Here is a 21,682-nt window from a genome sequence, read left to right as displayed (position 1 = left end):
AGTTGATTCATATAAGCGGTCAGAAGAGAAGAGCAGTAATAGACTAGGGAGGATAAGGGAAGCCTAGTATGGCGGGTGCAAGGATGCTGCTAATTCATGGAAATGTTCCTGAGGAGGGAAAACAGAGGGGAAGGGGAAAGTAGATGCGATCTGATCTTCACAACATCAACAACTTAGTAAAAATGCAACTTAATGTTTGCTGCGGGACTTCTGGTTGTGTGTGTGTATGGAGCACTGAGACAAAAGCAAGCATGTATTTCAGGCAGAACGAAACAATGCGTTCCAGAAAGCAAGCAGAGACAGAGCGCACTTACCTTCATGTTGTATTTGTGCAGGTTTCTCTGATTCTATTCACATTAACCGAGGAAAAAATAAATCTGCGTTGCATTAACTGAAGAAACCCTCTTAAAAGCAGGAGGTTCAGATCGGGATCTGCTCGGGATAACTGTGTTCTTTTTGTGTGAACGCGCAGACTGTTACGTCCTCTCCTCCTCATCAAGGGAGAAGCCTCACGTTGAGCCTAAATCCGAACCCGACTAGTAAAGATACCCGAACCCAAAGCAAAGAATCTAACTGCCGTTTTTGCACTGTGATTTTTTTGGGGGGGTAAGGATGGTAGGAAAGCAGAGAAAGATGCTCAGAAGATGAGGATGTCAGCAGGTCCTTTGGTTTTGTTACCTACGGAAGCCTGCGTGGCCAGGATTTTCTTTCGCCTTTTTCTATCTACGCTTTAATTACGCTAGCCCACTTCTGAAAACCACTCTTGCAATTAAATAAATCTAAAGCAACTTTAGAACACAAACGTAATTAATAAAAGAAAGATAAATGAAACCTTTTGGCCAATATGTTGAAAACACAAAGCTAACACTGCAAATCTGCATGAACACACCAACATTACAGGGTGATTGCAGTTTTCCATTAGCAGGGACATTGAAGCTGGTCACAGTTGAGTTGAACAACTAAATACATCCTGCAAGAGACCTGTTTAAGGACAGAATGATCTTAAATATACAACCAAATGAAAGGCATTATTGTTTTAGAAAGGTCAAAGTCTTGACCTAAACCCAACAGCAACTTAATGAAAAAATTCACTTTCAATCACAATAGATTCAGAACTAGTTGAAAATTCAACAGAGAATCCTAATGTAACATGACAGATCTTCAGCTATTCAAGTAGGTAAATTGTTTATAAAGATGCAATCCAAGATAACCCAAGAATAGTAGCTTTAACTTCAGTGAAAGTTGTTGTACTATGAGAAGAACACAAGTGTACAAATAGTGAATGGGGTATAAATATGAATAAAGTACTGTAGATATTTCAAACAGACCAATGGGGTTATAAATCAAATCCATGATTTACATCAACTTGTACAATAGATTATAAATACTTGATTTATAAATCAGTTCCATCGTTCCACATTAGTTTTTGAGTAGACCACGTTATGGTCTTCGTCGCCATCTAGTGGTGATGCACAAATAAAGCAGACCAGGGAGCAGGCAGTTCAAACCTCACAGAGCATCTCAGCAACAAGACATTTCACCTTTGGTTTATAAAACCATGATGTAAAAGATAAAACAGGTCAGAAATCTTGATCAATCCATTTATTTATTTTTTCCCCAACATTTATGAAGCCAGAAGGAAAATCTGATTTTGATTGGATCATCCACAATGTCGAAAACAATTAGCTATTTTCTGATCATCATCATCACATCAACACAGTGTATACACAGTACCATTTACAGTTACTAAAAACCCGGGTCGGTACAGTCCTCGTCTTTAAATGAAAAATATTCTTTCAAGCATGGCAATTAGGCTGAACTTTTAATTTCCCTAACTTTACTTTTCTTACATATGATTCAATGTTTGAGCTCACAAAGTGAGTGGAATAATGAATGACTTCAGACAAAGAGAAATTAACTGATCTGTAATCTGTGGATTTTTTTTATCTTTTCTTATGTGACTGCACATTAGACTAAATTAAAAATCCCTAAAAGGCTACAAACTAACCAGATTTATTAACATAAACAGAGATGTCAAAGCACTGATAAACCTTATTTGTTGTGACGTATTCAGGGGCTTAACATTGTTTTCTAAACATGCACATCCATCAGTTTCACACATCTTAAGGAATGTTAGTAATAGCTTGGTAAACAAAAGAGCAGTAAATGCAGATTTAATTGACTGCAGCAAAACAGTCAAATATCATTTAAATGAGGATGGAAACATGCAAAGAAAAAGTCTATGAAATGTTACATTTCACAGTCTGACATATCAGACAAACAGATTCAAATTCTTGGTGAAACCAATTAATTACTGAACACATTTCTACTTCAGAGATGGTTACAGCAGACAATGTTTTCTATAAGCCAAGAAAAACTTTAATCCAATAATAAAGTTTTTGAACAAAATGACTCAAATGATTTCTTTTAGTTTTTTTTGCAACATTTATGCAGACAGTTGGCTTGTAATTATTCAACGGGCCTTTTGTGATTTATCAAGAGCAAGGACTGAAAAAAGAAAAAACCCAGGTAGATAGAGAATTGCTGCTGTGATTTATATGTTGCACAATTACAACTTTAGAACAATACTCTCAATTTAATAAGTGTTCAAAAACTACTCAAAGGCAGGAAAAACACTGTATCTGAGCCACCTGTAGAACGACCCAATTTCTAAATCGAAAAGACCGGATACAAAAACAAAGAAAGAGGCAGACCAGGCCACAAACACAATGACAAACATCCTCATGCTTCACAGGAAGAACATAAAATAAAAATCACATGTCAAGCATACACACACACACGCACAGCATTTTCAATACTCCAGAGTAATTTTTAACCATCGTTCAAATAAGAGTGGTCTGCAAGATTATCCAAGAAAACTTCTTGAAAAACCAAAACCTCACAGCTGAAGGCTACAGATTGCTTCCATGACTCAGAAAGTTGAATTGTCAACATTATCCAATGAGTACAGAAATGGAAATGAAAAATGTAGAAGAAAATCGACATTGTACCCTTTTTCAGTTTCTTTTTCAACATTCATGCTTCCCAATGATCATCCCACTCTTACACGAATGATGGTTAAAAACAATACAGAGTGAATATAGACATTTAAATAATTTACGATGTATGTACACAATAATCCATCTTATTTTTCAGGAGTTTCCTCGTCTTCTCAGCATGTGAGCACATCTTCTAATCACCCATCTTTACTTTAGAGGTCTGAAGGGGAAGAAAATGCTGTTAGAGGGATCTTATAGCAGGTACATGTGATCACCAGGAAGTATTGTTTAGGAGTCTGATTTACCTGCAGAATTGCTACAATGACACCAAACAGGCCAATTGCGCTGCCAAAGATTTCCACAATAAGAATCTTCACAAAGAGGCTGGCGTTCTGGGCGTCTGCCAAAGCTGCTCCGCTGCCCACGATGCCCACACAGATCCCACAGAAAAGGTTGGAAAAGCCCACAGTGAGGCCAGCTCCGAACATGGAATAACCTAACCGTGAAGGGGATGAAGTAAATCACGGGCTCAATATAAACAGGGGAACCATCGTGAAAACTACATAAAATTAGAGGGAGAAAAAGCCCTCCTAAAATAACTGTATTGATCAGGTGCATTTTTATGTTTAGGGCTCTATTAAAAACACTTTGCTGGTTTCTGCCCTTTTACAGTTCAGTTACTTTCAGCCTGTTTTCTCACCAGCTTGGTAATTTCGTGCTCCGATGGTCTCAGGGGTTGTGCCACTGAAATTCTATAAAATGAGAAGAGACTCTTTTTTAGAGACAATAACTCATCTTCGTTCTGCTGTTTCAACAATATTTCAGATCTATAGTAGTTCACAGCTTAAGCTTTATTCTATGCTCGCAATGTACCCTGTCTATCACTACTTTCATTCTCTGTAATTTTATTTAAAAGAAATCTTTGTAGGTAACAGTTTATCCGTTACCTCAGCCATGTTGCTAATAACAATCGCCATGATGATCCCATAAATGGCAACAGCTTCACAGAAGATAATGCTGCAAAGTAAAAAGAGCAACAAAAGTAACAATGAGACATTAGAAATGAAGGAATTTCATCAACATATCTAGTGTCTAGATTCACATTACTAAGTGTGCATTTAAATATACTGGATCAGTGAAAATATCATTTCAATAATTCAATTCAAAATGGTGATACTACCATTTCTGTTAATTTTGATGACTGTGGCAAATAAAAACCAAAAATGTACATTTCTTTTTTTTTAGAATGTCATACTATGTAAGACCAATAATAATTGACTTGACAGTAGTCCAGCAGACGATCATTGACATCCTTGACAAGGATGACAAAATGTGACCGCTAAAGAAGCCGGTGGCTCACAGAGAGCTGTAGCCTCGCATAGTAAAGCAAGGTTGAGTACACAGAAAAAAGTGAAGTGGAAAGCAGCCACCAAGAAATTTAAGAGGACTTCATAATTCCCTCTGCTGAAAAGCTTCATGGAGGTGTTGATTTCATTTTCCAGCAGGACTTCAACTTTAACAGAGCTTTGTGCTGCTGCATTGAAGCAGCAAAACACACCAAAGGAGCCCTGACAAACTTTTTAGAGAATCTATTTTACAAACCTCTACAATAGGCAGACCTTTAGGCATTAAGGGTTCCCTTTATATTAATTTTTATGTTGTAATATCAGATTTTTCAGAAAAAAGACAAGAGAGTTTTTATAATTAACTGAATCCAGGACTGAAATATAAAGCACTGTATAAGTTTTACTTTCTGAGTTATATCACTGAAATAAGTTGACTGTTCAATAATAACCTAGTGTAGCAAGATGAACATGTGCTAGTAGGGTTATTTTTATTCTTTTAATAGTACAGCAAATGTGCGTACCTGACCAAATTTTTGGTTTTGATTCTTGGAGCCTTGACTCCTCCACCAATGATGCTTGAACCAGTGACATAGATCCCCCTGTAGATTGAGCCAAGACAAGAATTCAGTTAAAAAGACGGAAGAAAAGAGAAAGAGAGTCAGTCATAGATTAATAGCTAGTTTATATAACTGAAGGTTTCTATAAACCCAAAATATCTGTAATGGTTATTATGGTCACTTACGCGCACTATTTGTTGGGCCAGCTCTTGACTTTACTGACCAATTTGTAGCTAAACAGACTGCATGTTATTTTTACTGGTCAGAGGAATACTTGTTTTTCTTGCAGAAACTGCACTGATTTCATTTATAACAAACAGGGTTACAGAAAATGTCACTGTGTGTAAATGGCCTGAAAAAAAAAGTTTCCAACAGGAAGTCACTTTTAAAATTATTAGGTACATTTTTTTTCATCATATTGATACAAAAATGCCAAATCTTCAAATGCAACTTAGCTTTACGATTGGTTCGTGGATTATGTCTCCATCAGTTACATCGAGACTGTATTGGTTAAAGGACACACAGTATTTTACATTCCAGTGCAGCTTTTCCAAGATCATCTCCGTTTTTCCATAAGTTTCAATATTAAATGTGTGTTTTTTTAATCAAATATCATCGTTTGCATTTATGAGCTGAGAATTTCTAGAGTTGACAGTGTAATAAATTATTCAAATGTGGCAAACAGTAAATGTTCAGAGGACTGACTATAGTTTTAATGGTGAGTTGAAGTTTAACAGATCATCAATGTTCATGATTTTTTTTTGTCATTAGTCAGTTAGTTTGTTGTGCCATTTGTAAGATCCATTTTAAAATTATGTAAAACTGACTGAGCAGATATGATTTCTGATTAAATGTTAATGTGTTCTGGCTTATGTTCCTAAAGTTCCTATGGCTTTAGAAACTTAATATTTATAGCACATTTTAAAAATTCTAGCATTATTGATTATGGGTTTTGATCGTCATTTCACCCCCCCCAAATTAATAAAAAATAACATATGAATAAAAACAGTAGGAAATTCTATCAAAATTTGTAATAATCTGGATTTGCAAGCGTCAATATTAGGTGGAAAATTTCTATCCAAAGAAAGCTTTAATCTTGGTAACTTTACAGAGGAAAAAAAAGTGACTTCTATATACTATAAATAATTGTGTTTTTAAATGACAGATTTCTGCTACTTTTCTTGTTCTCACCAAGCTGCTCCCACCACAGACAGAGAGATGGCCAAACCGATGCCCAGATTGGCCCACATAAAAGGAGACGTCTCAGTCAGGAACCTGTAGGGAGAAAAGTAGATTTTAAAAATAATGACATTTTTGTGAGAAGGCATCTCAGCTTTTAGGGGAAGTTTAAAGAATAACTTATTCTGTCCCATGAGGCAAAAGACTGCTTGCATCATTGACTGATTTTGATGCATTTCAAAGGAGATCTCAGGCAATCTGTGTGGCACTTACACAAATAGCTTATTAATTTTACAAATTGCATACATTTGTGTGCAAAGTAAAAACAGAGCAGTTCACTTTCTAACAGAACTAGAGATCATCTGCTCCTAGAACACCAATGTTATCCAGTCCTAAAATCCACCTGGTTCTTTGTTGTGCTTTAGGGAAAAAGCTTAAAGCATAACAATCTCGCCAGTACTCACCATGCCACATCAAAGCGGAATCCAAGGTCAAATATGGTATAACATATACCTAAGAGAGGGAAATAAGAATTTTAAACTGTGGTACAGCTTAAGCAAGACATATTCAATCACTGTTTTATTAAAGGTGGTATTTGCTTTGACAGCTGTGTTCCAGCTCTAAATATGAAATACCTCAGGAGTCAAACTCAAAAGGAATTATTTTACTCATGCATCATGTTTTAGAAAAGATATTCTAGGATCAGCTAATACGGGGTTTAGCTTGAAAATGTAACACACAGCTCCAACCATGAATTAATTTTATTTAATAGACAGTTTATGAAACCTGCTATCAGTTTCTGAAAACTCAAAAATGGCTGATCTGATTTTCAAGACTCTTAATGATCACAAAGCAACTCACAGGTGCATCTTAATGAATAAAAAAAATACAAAAGCATTTTATAAAAACCAAAAAACAAACAAGCAAAAAAAAATCCCAAAAAATTATGGACCACACTCCGCATCTTTTATATGAAACTGGCTTCTTTAAATTTGCTGCAGGAGAACCCTCCTGCCCACAGCCATCAAAAATCTACAACTCTTTGAAGAACCTTGGTAATGTAAGTTACAACATTTAATTTTCCTTAGGGAAAATATTTTTGAACTGAATTAGATTAATATTATTAAGAAGTTATTTTATTTCAGTCATTCAATTCAAAATAAAACTTTTATTTCGAGTATATATTAAACATTTCTCTTATTTTTGGATAACTTTGGTGCCTGTTGAAAGACAGACTCCAGTCACAGTCAACATTTAGTGAACTGTCCCTAAATTCTTGAATGAGCTTTGCTTTACAATCCTTTCAACACTGGAGTTATCCTAAATGAATTTTGGCACTTTTTCTACTATGTGATCCCTTCCCATTTACATTGTTGGACACATTATCCTGTGAACCGCCAACTTCTTTGGCAGTGAATTTTTGTGGATTACGCTCCTTGTGGAGGTTGCAACAACTGCCTGCTGGACAGAGCAGCCGTTGTCATTTTTTTTAACAAATAATGGTATCAAATAACTTGTCTGAATTAAAAATGCCTATAATTAGTTTTATGTGATTTTACAATTTTCTGAGAAACAAAATTTAGGCTTAAGTGAAAGCCACAAACAAATTAACAAAAAAGCACTTGTAAAAGTCCATTTTGTGTAAAACTAGAATACACTTCATTAAATTCAGTTTTTCCAGAGAAATTATTTAAATTAAATTAACTACAAAGCTATATTCTCATTTAGTGAGATGCATCTACACACAGGATACTGCTCTCCAAAATTACAATACTTAAGAAAATCCTACTCAAGTGACAGTATGATTCTTCATTGACAGCATGTCATTTGTGAAACCTGTTTAACTTGGAAAAACTTAAATAGTAACCATACGGCTTTTATGGGGTCTGAGACCAGACGGCAGGGGTTCCAGCTGAGATCCTTGAAGACTTTAGCATCTCTGCGATGGCTCACACTCATGTGAAACAGTTGCAGTTCCTGTTTTATTTTATTTTCATTATACATTATGTTCCAAATCAAGACAAGCTAACTTGCTAACGTTACCTTACCATATAAATTAAATATATTTTAAAAAGCAGCTAGGCTATTCTAAATAAACCCAAAATACAAAAAGTTTTAGAGTAGAATATATCTTAACCTGTGAAGTCAAAATGAATCTCTGACTGGAATTTTTCTGACAAGCTAGCTTTTCGCTGCTAACATTTAAGCAGCTAGATGCTATATGCTACATTAGCTGGTAACCTGTCTCTAAAAATAAATACAGGAGAATGCACACTGGTCTCAAAACTGGGATTTGCTTTGGCGTCTAACTGATACCACCAACAAAAAGCACAGTTTCAATAATTAAAATAACCAATCTAGTACTAACTAGTCAAAAAAGCCGCAAACCTAGCTAATCCCAAGAAGTAGCCAGGTCCCACGAAGGGCTGCTTATCTCAAAATACTAATCATGTAAGAAGGTGCCAACTATTGACTGAAAAACATGAGATACACCCGGTTTCATTCATTAGTTCAACTACTACGAATTTATTTTAAAAGGATTCCAAGCTTACCAACGACTAGTATTGTACTCCAGAAGGCCAAAGTGACCCCTGTGTAAAGAATGGCGTGTCCGTTCATCATCCACTCTAACAGCATCTATCCGGCAGTCTAAACTGCAGAAGCAGCAACTTAGTCCTAGCTTTGATTTAGAAGCCGACGCCAAAATACCAAAGAGAACAATTTAATTCTGATTTTCCAAACGACGTCTGACACTAGAGGAGGAAGAGCATCAAAAGGAGAAGCTGGTGATGTCAGCTGATCCCGCATGTGACCGAGATCTGAAAGGCTGCGTTCGAATTCGTTTTCATTTTTTGCAGCGTTCTAGGAAAAGTAGAAAAAAACCACAAAAGCTTACTCTAATACATATTTATCCCTCAAATCTTATATTGATTTAGAACCATTTTGACCTTTAACACAGCTCAGAAAAGAACTAAGAAAGTAAATTAGAAAACCAAACTTGTCTTCAAAGGCTCAAAGGCTGCGTACCACACAATGCCAGAGTGAGTCCCGCAATTCGTATGCCGTCCACTCGATGTCAGTGTTGTAACGCCCACAAAAACGGAGACGTGATCAGAGTGACTTTGGATTGCACTCCCCAACCCTCACCTCTAAACCCCCATACATTAGACAATAAATGTTAAATACGCACAGCTGAAAAAACATACTTTACAAATATCTGAAAAATCATGTTAATGTAGAAGCTAGATTCGTTTTTATTGTCTGAAAACTGTTATTGATTTATTTTTACTGCCTTGACAATCTGTAGCATTGTATGCTCTCTGTAAGAGTTACACACCTGGATATATACAGTAATCAGTAGAGACAGTACTCCATTAAAAATATCTGATCTGTCAGCTAAGAGGCTCACGGTAAACCTGGATGAGCTGCAGAGACTCATAGTTCAACTGTGAGAATTGGTCAGCATAGCAGTTATTAGCAAAGCATTTCACAGATTTATGTTTGGAATAAAGATAAATCTGGAGATAAATACATTAGACATTTGTATTTGGGAATGTCTAATGTATTCCACAGATTTATCTTTTAAATCAGAATGGCAAAGAATAAAAAAGAATCCTGTCTAAAGTTGGACACCAACCATGCAGGACCGACATTAAACATGTGCATGATGCCCTGGTGAGATTTTATCAAAAATGAATTTGTTGGTCTATTAGAAAACAAATTATAGATCACAATGGATAAAATGTGATCCACTGTGTTTGTCCTCATGGTCAAGCACGGCGGTGGTGGTGGTATCATGTTATGGGAATGTTTTCATTCAGCTGAGACATGTTTGTATTGTATGTGCAACCTGTATAAAATGTTCATACCAGTGAAAGATCTTTTTGTTACTGTGCCTTATTGCTTTATATTAATTTTATGTAATTCTTTGTAAGTCAACCATGTTTAAAACAGTGCAGCAGAAACTAGATGGAAAGGATTTCTTACTTGTTTTTCTTACCTCCAAGTATGCTTTCCCAAGCATACTTGGAGGTAAGCATCAATCAAAATTTCTCCAGAGAACAGAAGTCCCTCAGCTCTTATTGTTGCTGTCAGTCATGTCCTTTCTTCCGTCACAAATAAAAAATGTGTATTGAAAACCGTGAAGAAAACCTAGTGATCCAAGATTGAAAATTGATGTTGAAAGACAACACATAATGCTAAGATTTGACTTTTTCTTTTTTTCCACACCTTTGCCGCCTTTGTGCTCTCTTGTGCTAGGTTTGTTTTCAGCATGATTCAAGACATAAAATAAATATGTTTTAAGTCTTTAAAAGATTTCTGTTTGAAATCTTTTAGAATTTCAAACATGGTTGACAAGCAATGTTGAAACGTGTTAACATTTAACTTAAAAGGGCTGTAAAAAAATGACACCAAAAATGTTCTCAGATGTAAATAGTCAAATAAAGACAGAAAAAAAACTCTCAGACAAATCATTGGTCTCTAAGTAAAAGAGATTAGAGTACTGTTTAAAGTATCAGTATCATTTCTATGTTCAATTTGTGCTTTTCCAGTTCTTTGTTTGTAGCTTTAATTATTTTTATTAATTTCTCAGGAAGTTACATCTAAATATATTTTGATGTAACTGCTTTTGATAAACACACATTTGTCTAACTTAATTGACCTAATTTCTTGTCTTTCCAAATCTGAAGTGTTACTTAGAGGAGCTGTCTTCTGACATCACATTATAGGAGAAAAACAGTAATTGATCACTCATTAAAAAGTAGATCAGTTTTAAAAATTTAAAATCAATTTTAAAGTAATATATTTATATGAATAGTTTGGAGTCTCAATAATGGTGATTTAAAAAAAGGTTATTAATTAAACCTACTTTTCCCACTCACTGAATAAAAGTACACTGACAGTAAGAATTAGTCAACAATTTTTGAGTTTATTTTAAATTAAAATTAACTCATTTCATTCTTTCTATCACTTAATGCAGTTTGTTCTAAGACTGACTAGTTATTGAAATACACTTTCTGAAATTAAAGGTTTAAGGAGCATGAAATGTCACTATGCTTGCAAGAAAAATGCTTAAAATAAGCATTCATCCCTTTGAACAAATTAATAATAGAACATAGTTATCAGCACTTACACTAAATTATTACTTATTTAAAATGTGAAACTTATTTTACTCATCAAATACTAACAACCAAAAATGACCGTACGGTCAGTCCACACAACCAAAAACACAGATGAAATAGTGTCAATTGAGAAAAATGCAAATTTCCTTCAGTTCTGTATTCATGGAAATCTGCTATGTTTTTTTAGTTCATCTGCATTGCTCATAAATGAAACTACTTGAATGCCCAAGGTTTTTACTGTGCACCATCTCTGATTGTATGACGATCAAAGTCGTTGCGCTGTGGAATCTTGCCTGAGGTATTTTAAGACTTATGACTTTTTTCCTGTAGTGACTGACAAGATAAAAAAGAAGCCCAGAGGCCATTGAAGGCAGCACAAAACGACTCTTTACCAAATAATTTTTTTTCCTTGCAATATAAGAGGTGATAAACTTCTGACTCACACTGTTCCCATGAAATCTTCTTTCTCATTAAAAGATGACCGCCAGGGTAGTCTGAGTAAGTACATAAAATGACCCACTAGAGCAGAGGAAACTGCAGATACTTTAGAGGAAAGGTCAGAGTATAGAGAGGGTTATGGTCAACTGTACGAGTATGACTGTGCAATTGAAATTTGCCCTCTCATAAGTTGAAAAATACTTGTCTCCATCCATATCTGTCAATCTCTTTTTGAACCTCTGATGTATAGGTTACTGTTTAGAATATAAAATATAAGCAATCAGTTTTTATTATTAGTGTTTTCATCTTTCTGAAACCAGAACATTGTAAGAGTGACAGTATTTGGACCAGATTGTGTATGCTCACAAAGATTCCTGATAGCTAAAAAAGCACAAATGTTTTTTGTTTTTTTTTTTTGTTTTTTTTTTGAGCACTTGTATTCCTCAAATAATAAAACTGTCTTCCTGTCAAAAAGAACCCAATATGACAAAGTTAACAAGTTGTTTATAGGATGCCTTTTACCTTTCATCATATGTTGATACTTGTGAAGTGAAATTTCTTGGAAGGTGTTGCAGAATCAGTATCGTACTTAAGTATGTGCTGTACTTCTCCTTGAGACATGAGCACATAGGTTTTATTTATACATGTTTACTCCACACACTTCCAGAATGCATCTGCAACAATCACCATCTCCCACAACATCCAATGCATTATTACTTTATTCTTCTTTCCTTCAGGTGGTGCTCGTGTCTCTAGAGGTCATTGGGTGAGGCGTGAGGTACACTATAGAGATTTACCAGTCCATCACAGACCAAGCAGTTTAAATTTTTAAAACGTTTTCTCACAGATAAAGTTAAATTACTCTGATATGAGGTTGTTCAGAGTCATCCTGGCTTGACCTGATATCACAATTTTTTATATTTTGTCAGTCAGTTGAGCTGTACAGAGATTAGAATCAAAATCAATGGAAACAGTGTCTCTTAAAAGTTTTTGAAAATAATAATAATTTAAAAACTAACTTTATTTAGACTCATGGGGAGTCTAAATATCCGGTGTGAAGGTCATCTCACCTCTATACTATGATTAAAAAACACAGGGATTGCTGCTGCCCTAAATAAAACCGAAGCAGGTTAGATTAGCTTGCCACTTTTTTGAATGAAACAAAGAGATTACCCTGACTGGAAGCGTCATGTAATATTAGTACACTCTAAAATAAAGTGGTTCTTTAACAGAACTTGAACTAAAGGATAAGATGTACATGGGAAAATAAAATCTATATTTAACATCTCCTGACATTACAGATATTTGAAAGCTTAGCAAAGGCATTTGCGTCACGTCTCAGCAGACAAGATGAAGGCTGAAATATTGAATCACTCGTTTAGAATTTAAAACCACCCAGACTCTATTCTTTTTTCAAATTGTCTTCTGCCAGGAAACACAAAGGAACATTGTCCTTCAGTTTAAACAAAAAATGTCAAGTACAGATGGCTCTAATCAAACACACCAGAATAAGAATCAGAAAATATCAGCACGTGCATTTCTATTACTTGAAATAAAGTCTGTAGAGTTGCAAAATGAATGTGTACAAAGTATACTTTGTACCTAAACTATTTTCTTTTACTCTGATTTTTTTTATCTTTTTTCTCAGCATCTTCTTGAGTGATGAGTCATTTTAATAACTTCTCTTTAGCTGCCACACTGTAGAATAACCCTATAATCCTGCTAAATGCTTTTGAAATTACATAATTGCTCTTTAAAAGCTAACCACTCTGCTTGACACAGCTAATGGATTTTCATCCTCACAAGCTGAGTAAAGCAGGAATGCTCTGAGTTTGCTAATTACATAGAGTTAAATATTATTTAGATATATTATAAGTTTTTATGCTGACATATTGAACTGAAAGACTATGGTAATGATGTTCACAGGGGATCACAAATGTGCCTCTGTCCCTGAATACTCTCAAGAGGTTTGATGCATGACTCAAACTCATCAGGCCCATTTAATCAATCACGGCTGATGCGGTGCCTCACAGCAGTACTACCTTGGAGACCAGCAGCTACAGCAAAGCCTGAAGGAGAGAGGAATGACAATAGATTGTGCCAACTCATTTCCCCTCTTATCTAATTAAGTTTTTGTCCTTTTGTGTGAACTTTTTCGCAATTGTCTCTTACTGAAACCAATTTTCATTCTTTTGCAACACTGTTACCTAAATCGTCCCATTACAATAACTCCATTCTTGGCCATATTTGCTGTAGAACAGCCTCATAATGGGGGAGTTAAGTTCCAGCAGCTCTGAGGTACCCGACGATAGCTGAGAAAGGCATAGAAAGAAAGAAATCGAAATTACACAAATGAAGATTCTTCTATTCACTGATAAAATTACTAGGCATGTTTCTCTAACTTAGGCTACCAGCCAAAGACTAGGCAATATTTCTTTTATTTTCTTGCTACAGGGTAAATGAGTTGTTTTCTCATGGTGTGTGCAAAAGTAGGAAGGATGTTACTAACAAATTAAAATTTCAAGAAGCGAAAATTGTTCTTCTGAAATACACAAGTTGTTTTTTCTGAACCTTTTTTAATTATTGTGTTGTGGTGGCTGATGAATGACTGTATGAATCCAAATACCAAGCATGCTTGGTATTTGGATTATTTTTCTTTTTTTTCTGGCTGTTAGTGCATTTAAAGTTTTATTTGTGTTTTTGAAGTGCTGTATAAACAAATCTTTGCATTCTTGATCTTAAAATTTTCTTCCTCCGAGAGTGCTATTTGAGATTTTCTTCGATCAGAGTTGTAATGACATTGTAATCAATTTATGATGTTGAGAAAATAATCAGAAATTTTGTACCGGTTTTAATTCATAGAAACATGATTTAAAAGTGGAACAGCATTTACATGAATGTTATTCTAACTTAAATAATATTGATGTTGTACCACTTTTTTCTTGACAACTATCAGTCAAAGTTCAGCCAGGTTAAAATACTTTATCAGTCTTCATACTACTTTAGCTAAACTTTTTGAACTTAACAAAAGCTCTGTAAACAAGTTTTTATCCTATTATAAAAATAACCAGCAATTATGCTATTGCCTAAAATCTGTTTTAACTTCTGCAGTTTTCTTTGCAGAAATACTGTGTATTTTATCATGGTTGAATTCCCCAAACAGCTGCTTTCATTTACACATTTTCATGTTTTTCTCTCATCAGAAAACAAAAGGCAAATTCTAACTGAAAGGCACCCCATTCAGATCATATTTGTAATTCTGATCAGTATTAACCCTGCCACTGCCATGAAGTCTGCAAAAACAAAGGATTAAGCATACGTTTTTTTGCTTTGCACATTAAACTTCTACTGCACTGGCAAGAATACTGTACCCATGTTGTCTTGGGAAAAGAGCAGAAGTACCGTACTCACTCACAGCACATATTTTAATCATTTTACAACCATAAAATCATAAGGGATAGCTATCAATAGTTACAGGCCAGTACAGTACAGACCTTCTAATTGAATTCAATTAGAAGGTGTGTCCAAACTTTTGGTCTGTACTGTATGTATATATATATACCCCTGCTTCAAGGAGCATGACAAAATATCAGTGATGGCTGATGTAAAAGTCATCATTCCTCTAAAATCCATGAACCCACTTCGCTTGGGAGTACCTGTGGAAAATATCACCATTGAACACAGTTCACCAGTGAATCCAGAAATATAATCTGTATCACATATGAAGGAAATCATATCTGTTCTCAAATTTGGGGAAATAAATTAAGCTTCCATTTTTGCCATTTCTTTTTGCAGAATATAGGAAAGTTCCAGGATTTTCACAGCTAAACAATTCATCATAAAGCTTCTATGGTATGGTAAGTGTAAACATGTGTTCATCTAAATGAATTAGTATAACATTTAAAATGAAATTTATTTTAATAAAGAAAATCAAAACATTCCATCAATAAATTATAGATCCATTAGACAGCATTTATTGCTGATAATCCATTTTATAAATTTTTGCCACAACACACAGACAACTATTGTTTTATTTGATTCAAATATTATATTTGGTCTTTTGGTCTAAAAACATAAAAATTCACTGTGACAGTGCTTCTGATTTCTTCCTAAGGAATAAAAAACTAATTATGTGGCCAACATGTTATTTATAATTACCAATTTTGTTCCGCTTGTCATAAATTTTTTATGTCACTGTCTTACACAATCATATCTGTCACATATAAACATATTTTCAGTTGCTATTAGAATAAAACATGTTCCTGTTTTCCAAATATGAAATCATCAATGACCTAACTAAGTTATTGTCAGAGAAACATGAATACTGTCTCCAACAGTCGTTCTTCTGTTCTCACATAAAAGACGGGCAGATGGATGATACCTTCAAATATGCAAAAGTCTACTTATCTTAAAATTTTCCAGTAAAATTTATTACAATTTGCATAGAGATTATTTTTATTTATTTACTTTTTTTAAGTAATAGCTTATGTTCTAGTTGACTTTATTGAACACTGCATGCAGCATGAACATGAAATGGGGAGGAGGAGGAAGGGGAAGACATGCAGCAAATGGCCTGAGATGGGAAAATGAACCCTGGGCAACCATGTTAAGCACTACTGTCTCTGCACATGGTACACATGCTCTATCACATGAGTCACCCATTTATTTATTTATTTATTTATTTAAAGGAAGTAGTCTTTTGATCAATTTTCTTTTCTGGAATCAATTTAAAAGCTCCCAAGCCAGTCTGAAATAACAAATAGTACAGCTTTCTCTTATCCATTTCTTTGCCATCTGTACTAATGCTAGCCCATGGATTTTCAAAAACATAAAAATCATGTTTGTGAATAAATTTACACCAACATGAGATTCTGTGTTATTGACTTAAACTAAAGTTTTCTTTCTGAATGGAAAAGATAATTGATCTTCAGTAGTTTGTTTTTTTCAGATGTTCTCATATATAAATACTTAATGCTACCATGAACACAAGACATGTACTCTGAAGACATGTAGCTGGAAGTTTTTTATTTTAATATTTTATCCTAGAAAACAGATTTTTGCAAAAACATTTTTTCTACACTCAAAAACACATGAATCAGACTTAGAAAAACATGTTTTCTATTCCTTGTACTACCTATTTCAGACTCAAATGGAGAGGTTACCAGAGAGAATGGAAAAACAAATTCAGCATGCAGGGCAGTGTTAATTTACACGTGTGGTGCACAGTCCCCTCAGAATGATGCATTTCATTTTAGAGAAAGCACAGTGCGTTCAAGCGTGTATCTTTGTTTTTAAGTTGCTTGCGTCTTTCGTACCACTTTGGTTCCATTACAAGCACAGAGAGGGTAAAGACAAATCAGAATGCGCCTTCTTGCCGTGATGACAAATGCCATCCATTAATAAAAGAGACAAGACAGAAAGCATAATGTTCCACTCAAAATAATCACGGGCCATTAGTGCAGCTCCTCTCTGTGTGTTTACATGCGCAGTAATATTCTGTTCTTCTAAATGAACAGTCTGTGCTTTTTTCAGCTTATGTGTTATGGCTTTATATTTTGCCAAAACATGACAATCTGAAGATTGCATGTTTCCATAAATGTGGCATTGCGCTAAGAGGAAAAAAGTGTTAATTATTAAAATATGGCTGGTTTTTTTGTTTTTCTTCTTTTTTAGAATAGAAGGTTTCATCCAGACTGTGTGCATGCAGAGTGTGTGATTCTCTCTGCAGATCGTTTGGATGGTGGTAAATTTCAGAATATATAACATACCCATGGTCACATGTCTTTGTGAAAAAAGTATTGAATTGATATACCAATAAAAAAATACATAAATATTATAAAAGCAGACAGCAACATAGCAGCAGACAAAAAATGCTTTTAGGCTTTGGTTTTGGTCCAAAGAGGCTTCTGGCTTCAATGCTTCAGAGAAGTTATTGTGGAATTAATGGATATTCTCTGAAAGCAGGTATTGTCCTTTCCCAGCGTTCCCCAATAAGCGGTCTGGTAAAGTCTCAATAGATACTGCTTTTAGGTTCAGAGCATTTGTAATAAAAAAAGTTACATTACGACTTGCTAAGAGTAATCAGCTAAACTGTGGCCACATGTGAACGTTAAAAAGATTAGAACTCACCTCCGGACATTTTAGGTATATTCATTTATTCAAGTAAAAGTGGGAACTCTGTAGAGAAAACTGTGAATTATATAAATGTTCCATTCACTTAGCTCCTTAAAAAACATGAATGTTATTCTAACTTAAGTTAGCTCCTTCATCTTGCTGCCACTGATGAAACCTGGGATGTTGCTCTTTCTCATAAAATCAATAATGAATTCCATCTTTATGTTTACTCTGAGCAAGCAGACTGTAATTAAAACAAAGTTTCTTCAATACAAAAGTATGGAGTACCTGAGGCACTACTGGTAAATGAATCTTTTGTGCAAACAAATGACCTGACAAGACCAAACTGGTCTTAAGATATTAATGTTATTGTCACCAAGCAGAATAGTGTCTGTAACTTTATGTTAATAAACATCTACAGTTTTCCAATTCCGCTTATTTATGGGGGAATTTTACTGCCATAAGTCAAGATAACACATTTTCAATTTGCAAGCAAGATTTTCTCTCTGTTGTTCTCATAACTTGTAATACTCACATTCAAAACTTTTGCTCTCTTTCAGAAATTCTCTGTGCTTTCTCAAATCTTTGTATTCATGCTCAGATTTTTTACTGGTTTTTGGACCAGATAGATAGATAGAAAACCATTAAGCAATACAGTCATTCATTGGAAAGAGTGACTGTTGTAACACAGAAAAGAAAGCTGAAGTTGTTTCTCCCTGCATCCAGTGGGTGGTGCAGAAAGAGCAGGTGCTACAATAGTAACCACACAGGCACACCCATCAGAAGGAAACAAACGCACCCTAGAGGAGGCTCCCACCCCTCAGTCTAGGACTGGGACCCTTACAAGGCGATGGTACTTTTTGTTCAGAAAGAAAGTAGAAAAGAATTTGCAAGCCAGTGCAGAGTTTTGTGAGCGGAGAGTTAATCAGTACACAGAGTAGTTTTGTGCACGACTAGAAAATCTGAGCGTGAGCACAAAGATTTGACAAAGTACAGACAATATTCGAAAGCAAAAGTTTTGAGTGCAATTATTACAAATTTTGAGAGGAAAGAGAAAAAATTCTGCTTGAAAGCTGATAATATGTGTACTCCACTTTTGACAATAACATTCTCCGATACTATTGGAACTTATTCAGATGTTGTCATATTTTAATGACAAATTATTGTGTTTGATTTAGATTTTATGTGACAGAGGAGCACATCTTTTTGAAGCTAAACAAATGACTATCATGGATTATCATATGTAGAAGGTGTAAACAGAGAGGTGTTATGTAAGGATTCATCCAAAGCTGAAACATATATCGCAGAATCAAGGCAGAAAAAATAAACAGCAATTCTCACCTTCACAACTGTTATTCAATCATAAAGTTGCTAAGACCCCATTTTAAAGAGTATACAGTTTTGACAGTTTCTCTTGACAGAATATTTTAAACTAGAGAATTAAAAGCAGAAGCTGGACATAACCTGTTACCACCTGATGTGAGTTGACTGGCACCCTTTGTTGTGCATCCCTTCTCTCCTTCACACAGTTTTCTCACTTGTTTCCAAACAAGGTGTTGACGTTTCTTTTTCATTTCAAGTACAGCACTGTTCAAATACATGAGACTGGAGGACAGAGGAAAGGTTTCCCCATTGCTGGGCTTTGTTTATCTTTAGACTTCATTTATCTTTGTATCAGAATAAAGACCTGGTGCTCTTTATGGGCTAGGATCTTTGTGCTGAGTTTTAAACCATAGGTGGTTAAAATTAGAAAAAGCACAAAGTATGCTTTGATAACTACTAGTGTATTTATCAATTTCCTCCAGCAGATTGGACTCTGGTTAATTTTAATGCATAAAAACAGATCAATGTTTCCAATGCATGTATTTTATAGTGAATATAAACAGATAATTGAGCATACTTTTACAACATTTTACAAGTGTTTATCAATACCACCATACACTGCATTTCTTTGTCAAGGCAGAAAAAATCCTAGATCCTGAATGAGAATGTTAATCACTATCAGTTTTCATAAATGTGTCCCGTTCTTGCTTTTTAAGTAACCCTTTTCAGATATAGCAGAAAAGAAAACAATTCAAACATTCCTGGCAGGGGAAAAGCCACATTTCCAAGAAATATAAAGCAGTGCTTTGCTTTAGTAAGCAGGTGTCAAAAGGTCCACAATGAAAGGAAAAAAATAAATAAATAACACATTAGCTTCCGTAGAAATGGGCATAGTTTATTTTTTTATTTATGGAAAGTGTGAAAACCTTCTAGGGAGATAAAAGCCATTGCTACACAAACTGGTCAAATGCAAATGTCAAACAGGTTGAATGCACCATGTCCTGTGCTCTACAATTAAATTCTATTAGAAACAGCAGAAACTGTTTGGCCTACAGTGAAATAGCAGAGAAAGATGTGAACATAAAATTTATAAATTTTCCTTGAAGTTGTTTAGGTAGGATATTAAAGAGTGTTGGCTCAAACTGTTTTAATTATGTGTTTAGACATTTTTGGCTTCAAAAACCCCAGTTAATAGACCTTCCTGTCAATATATCTCTTTTTCCCGAATACAAAGGAGGATGGTGATTCTGTTGAAGCAAACAACTGATCTTTTTTGGATCAGAGTTTTAAATAAACTCTGAGGACCTTTATTTAAGATTCTGATAATGGAACTAATTATTCTACTGTGTGAAAGACAGGGGTACTGACTGAGACGGCTCAAAGGAAAAAAAAATATCATGATCCTTTCAGCTATGTTACTTGAATCAATGTGTTGGTTGATTCACATAGCATGTAAAATGATGAAAACCGTGTGCTTCAGACATCAACCTAACTCAAGTTGTCATTCAGGTGAGCTTTATCTGCAGGCTGTCGGCGTTCCTCGTCTCACAAACCAATCGACTCAAAGTCAGGACCTTTTCTGCACTTCTGGTCTCTCTTCTTTTTACTTTCACCTCACCTATATTTCCACCTTTCTTTCTGCATTTTTATTCTGCTTTCATACCTTTTTCTTTTCATCAACACTGACCCATTACATCCGTCCTGTTCCTATTGATGTATCCTAAAGTTCAGGGACTCGGTGCACAGAATGTCAAGTTCTTTGAGACATATTAAATCATATAAGCCTCAACAAACACAGAAAATGAAAAGCAAACAAAATGTAAAACAGTACAGTAAATGTTAAGGTTTTAGAAAAAAAAAAGATATTTTAAAAGATATTTTCCCATATTCATATAAACATTTTGCCTGCTTTTCCAGCCATGGAAAATACTGAAGTCAAATTCCAGACTTTTCTAAACTTCATATGAAAAAGAAAGCCACAAAGTCAATCCTGTCACTAGTGAATCTATATCTTTGCACCTCATCTTTAATTAGCAATTTTCAAATCTGCCATAAACAGCAGAAGAGTAGATACAAAGAAATAAAATCACTGTCCTCTGTCGTGTTTATTCATCTGTTCTGTTACAGGTTGAGCTGCTCAAAATTTAAAACAAAGCTTTAAACAGTGACAGGAATTTAAAAAAAAATCTACATTATACTAATAAATTATCATTCAGACTAATATTTGACTTGTTTTTTAAGGTCAGGCAATTCATGTGATTTGGGGAATTATTGCTCATTGCTTGAATTTTACACTAAATTAAGGATAACTCTTGAAAATTATTATTATTATTTTTTAATTGTACAGTGCTTCTGATAATTGTAAAATAGCCATTGAACACAACTTCAAACACCCACCTTGTCTAACAAAAGGATCAACTTAACCTGTGATTGCCTGGATCATTGTTATTGCACTACACAACAGCTATTTTGGTATGACGGCTTTTGTTTCTCGGTGAAAATGGAGGGGTCTTTTCAAGCAAAAAACAAACAGCTGCAAAAAATGTGTTTAATGCAACAATGACATTTATTTGCATAATATTAAACTAATTTTATAAGCAGTT

General features: G+C 34.7%; 2 protein-coding genes across 3 annotated transcripts in view; both read right to left on the bottom strand.

Moving 5' to 3' along the window:
* The window catches only part of b4galt2 (UDP-Gal:betaGlcNAc beta 1,4- galactosyltransferase, polypeptide 2), a 147,850-nt gene extending 147,168 nt beyond the window's left edge, over window positions 1-682 (bottom strand). The window contains exon 1 of the mRNA XM_044134022.1: window positions 315-682. The gene's annotated coding sequence lies outside the window, so the exon portion shown is untranslated. The remainder of the gene's footprint in view (window positions 1-314) is intronic.
* Window positions 683-1,587: 905 nt separating this feature from the next.
* On the bottom strand, window positions 1,588-9,147 carry atp6v0b (ATPase H+ transporting V0 subunit b). 2 transcript variants are annotated; one of them, XM_044134019.1, is made up of 8 exons: window positions 9,109-9,147; window positions 6,546-6,594; window positions 6,094-6,177; window positions 4,867-4,944; window positions 3,947-4,016; window positions 3,700-3,751; window positions 3,305-3,495; window positions 1,588-3,219 (listed from the first exon to the last, which is right to left on the bottom strand). In XM_044134019.1, exons 3-8 carry the CDS (start codon window positions 6,150-6,152, stop codon window positions 3,193-3,195), a joined length of 477 nt encoding a protein of 158 aa, XP_043989954.1. In that variant the 5' UTR covers window positions 6,153-6,177; window positions 6,546-6,594; window positions 9,109-9,147; the 3' UTR covers window positions 1,588-3,192. The 2 variants fall into 2 exon arrangements, with proteins under 2 accessions (XP_043989954.1, XP_043989953.1); XM_044134018.1 differs by having other exon boundaries at window positions 8,634-9,128.
* Window positions 9,148-21,682: the final 12,535 nt, after the last annotated feature.

Source organism: Gambusia affinis, linkage group LG12 (assembly GCF_019740435.1).
Source record: "Gambusia affinis linkage group LG12, SWU_Gaff_1.0, whole genome shotgun sequence".
Classification (NCBI taxonomy): Eukaryota; Metazoa; Chordata; class Actinopteri; order Cyprinodontiformes; family Poeciliidae; genus Gambusia; species Gambusia affinis.
The sequence above is the reverse complement of the archived record's forward strand: the minus strand, read 5'-3'. Positions and strand labels throughout refer to the sequence as shown.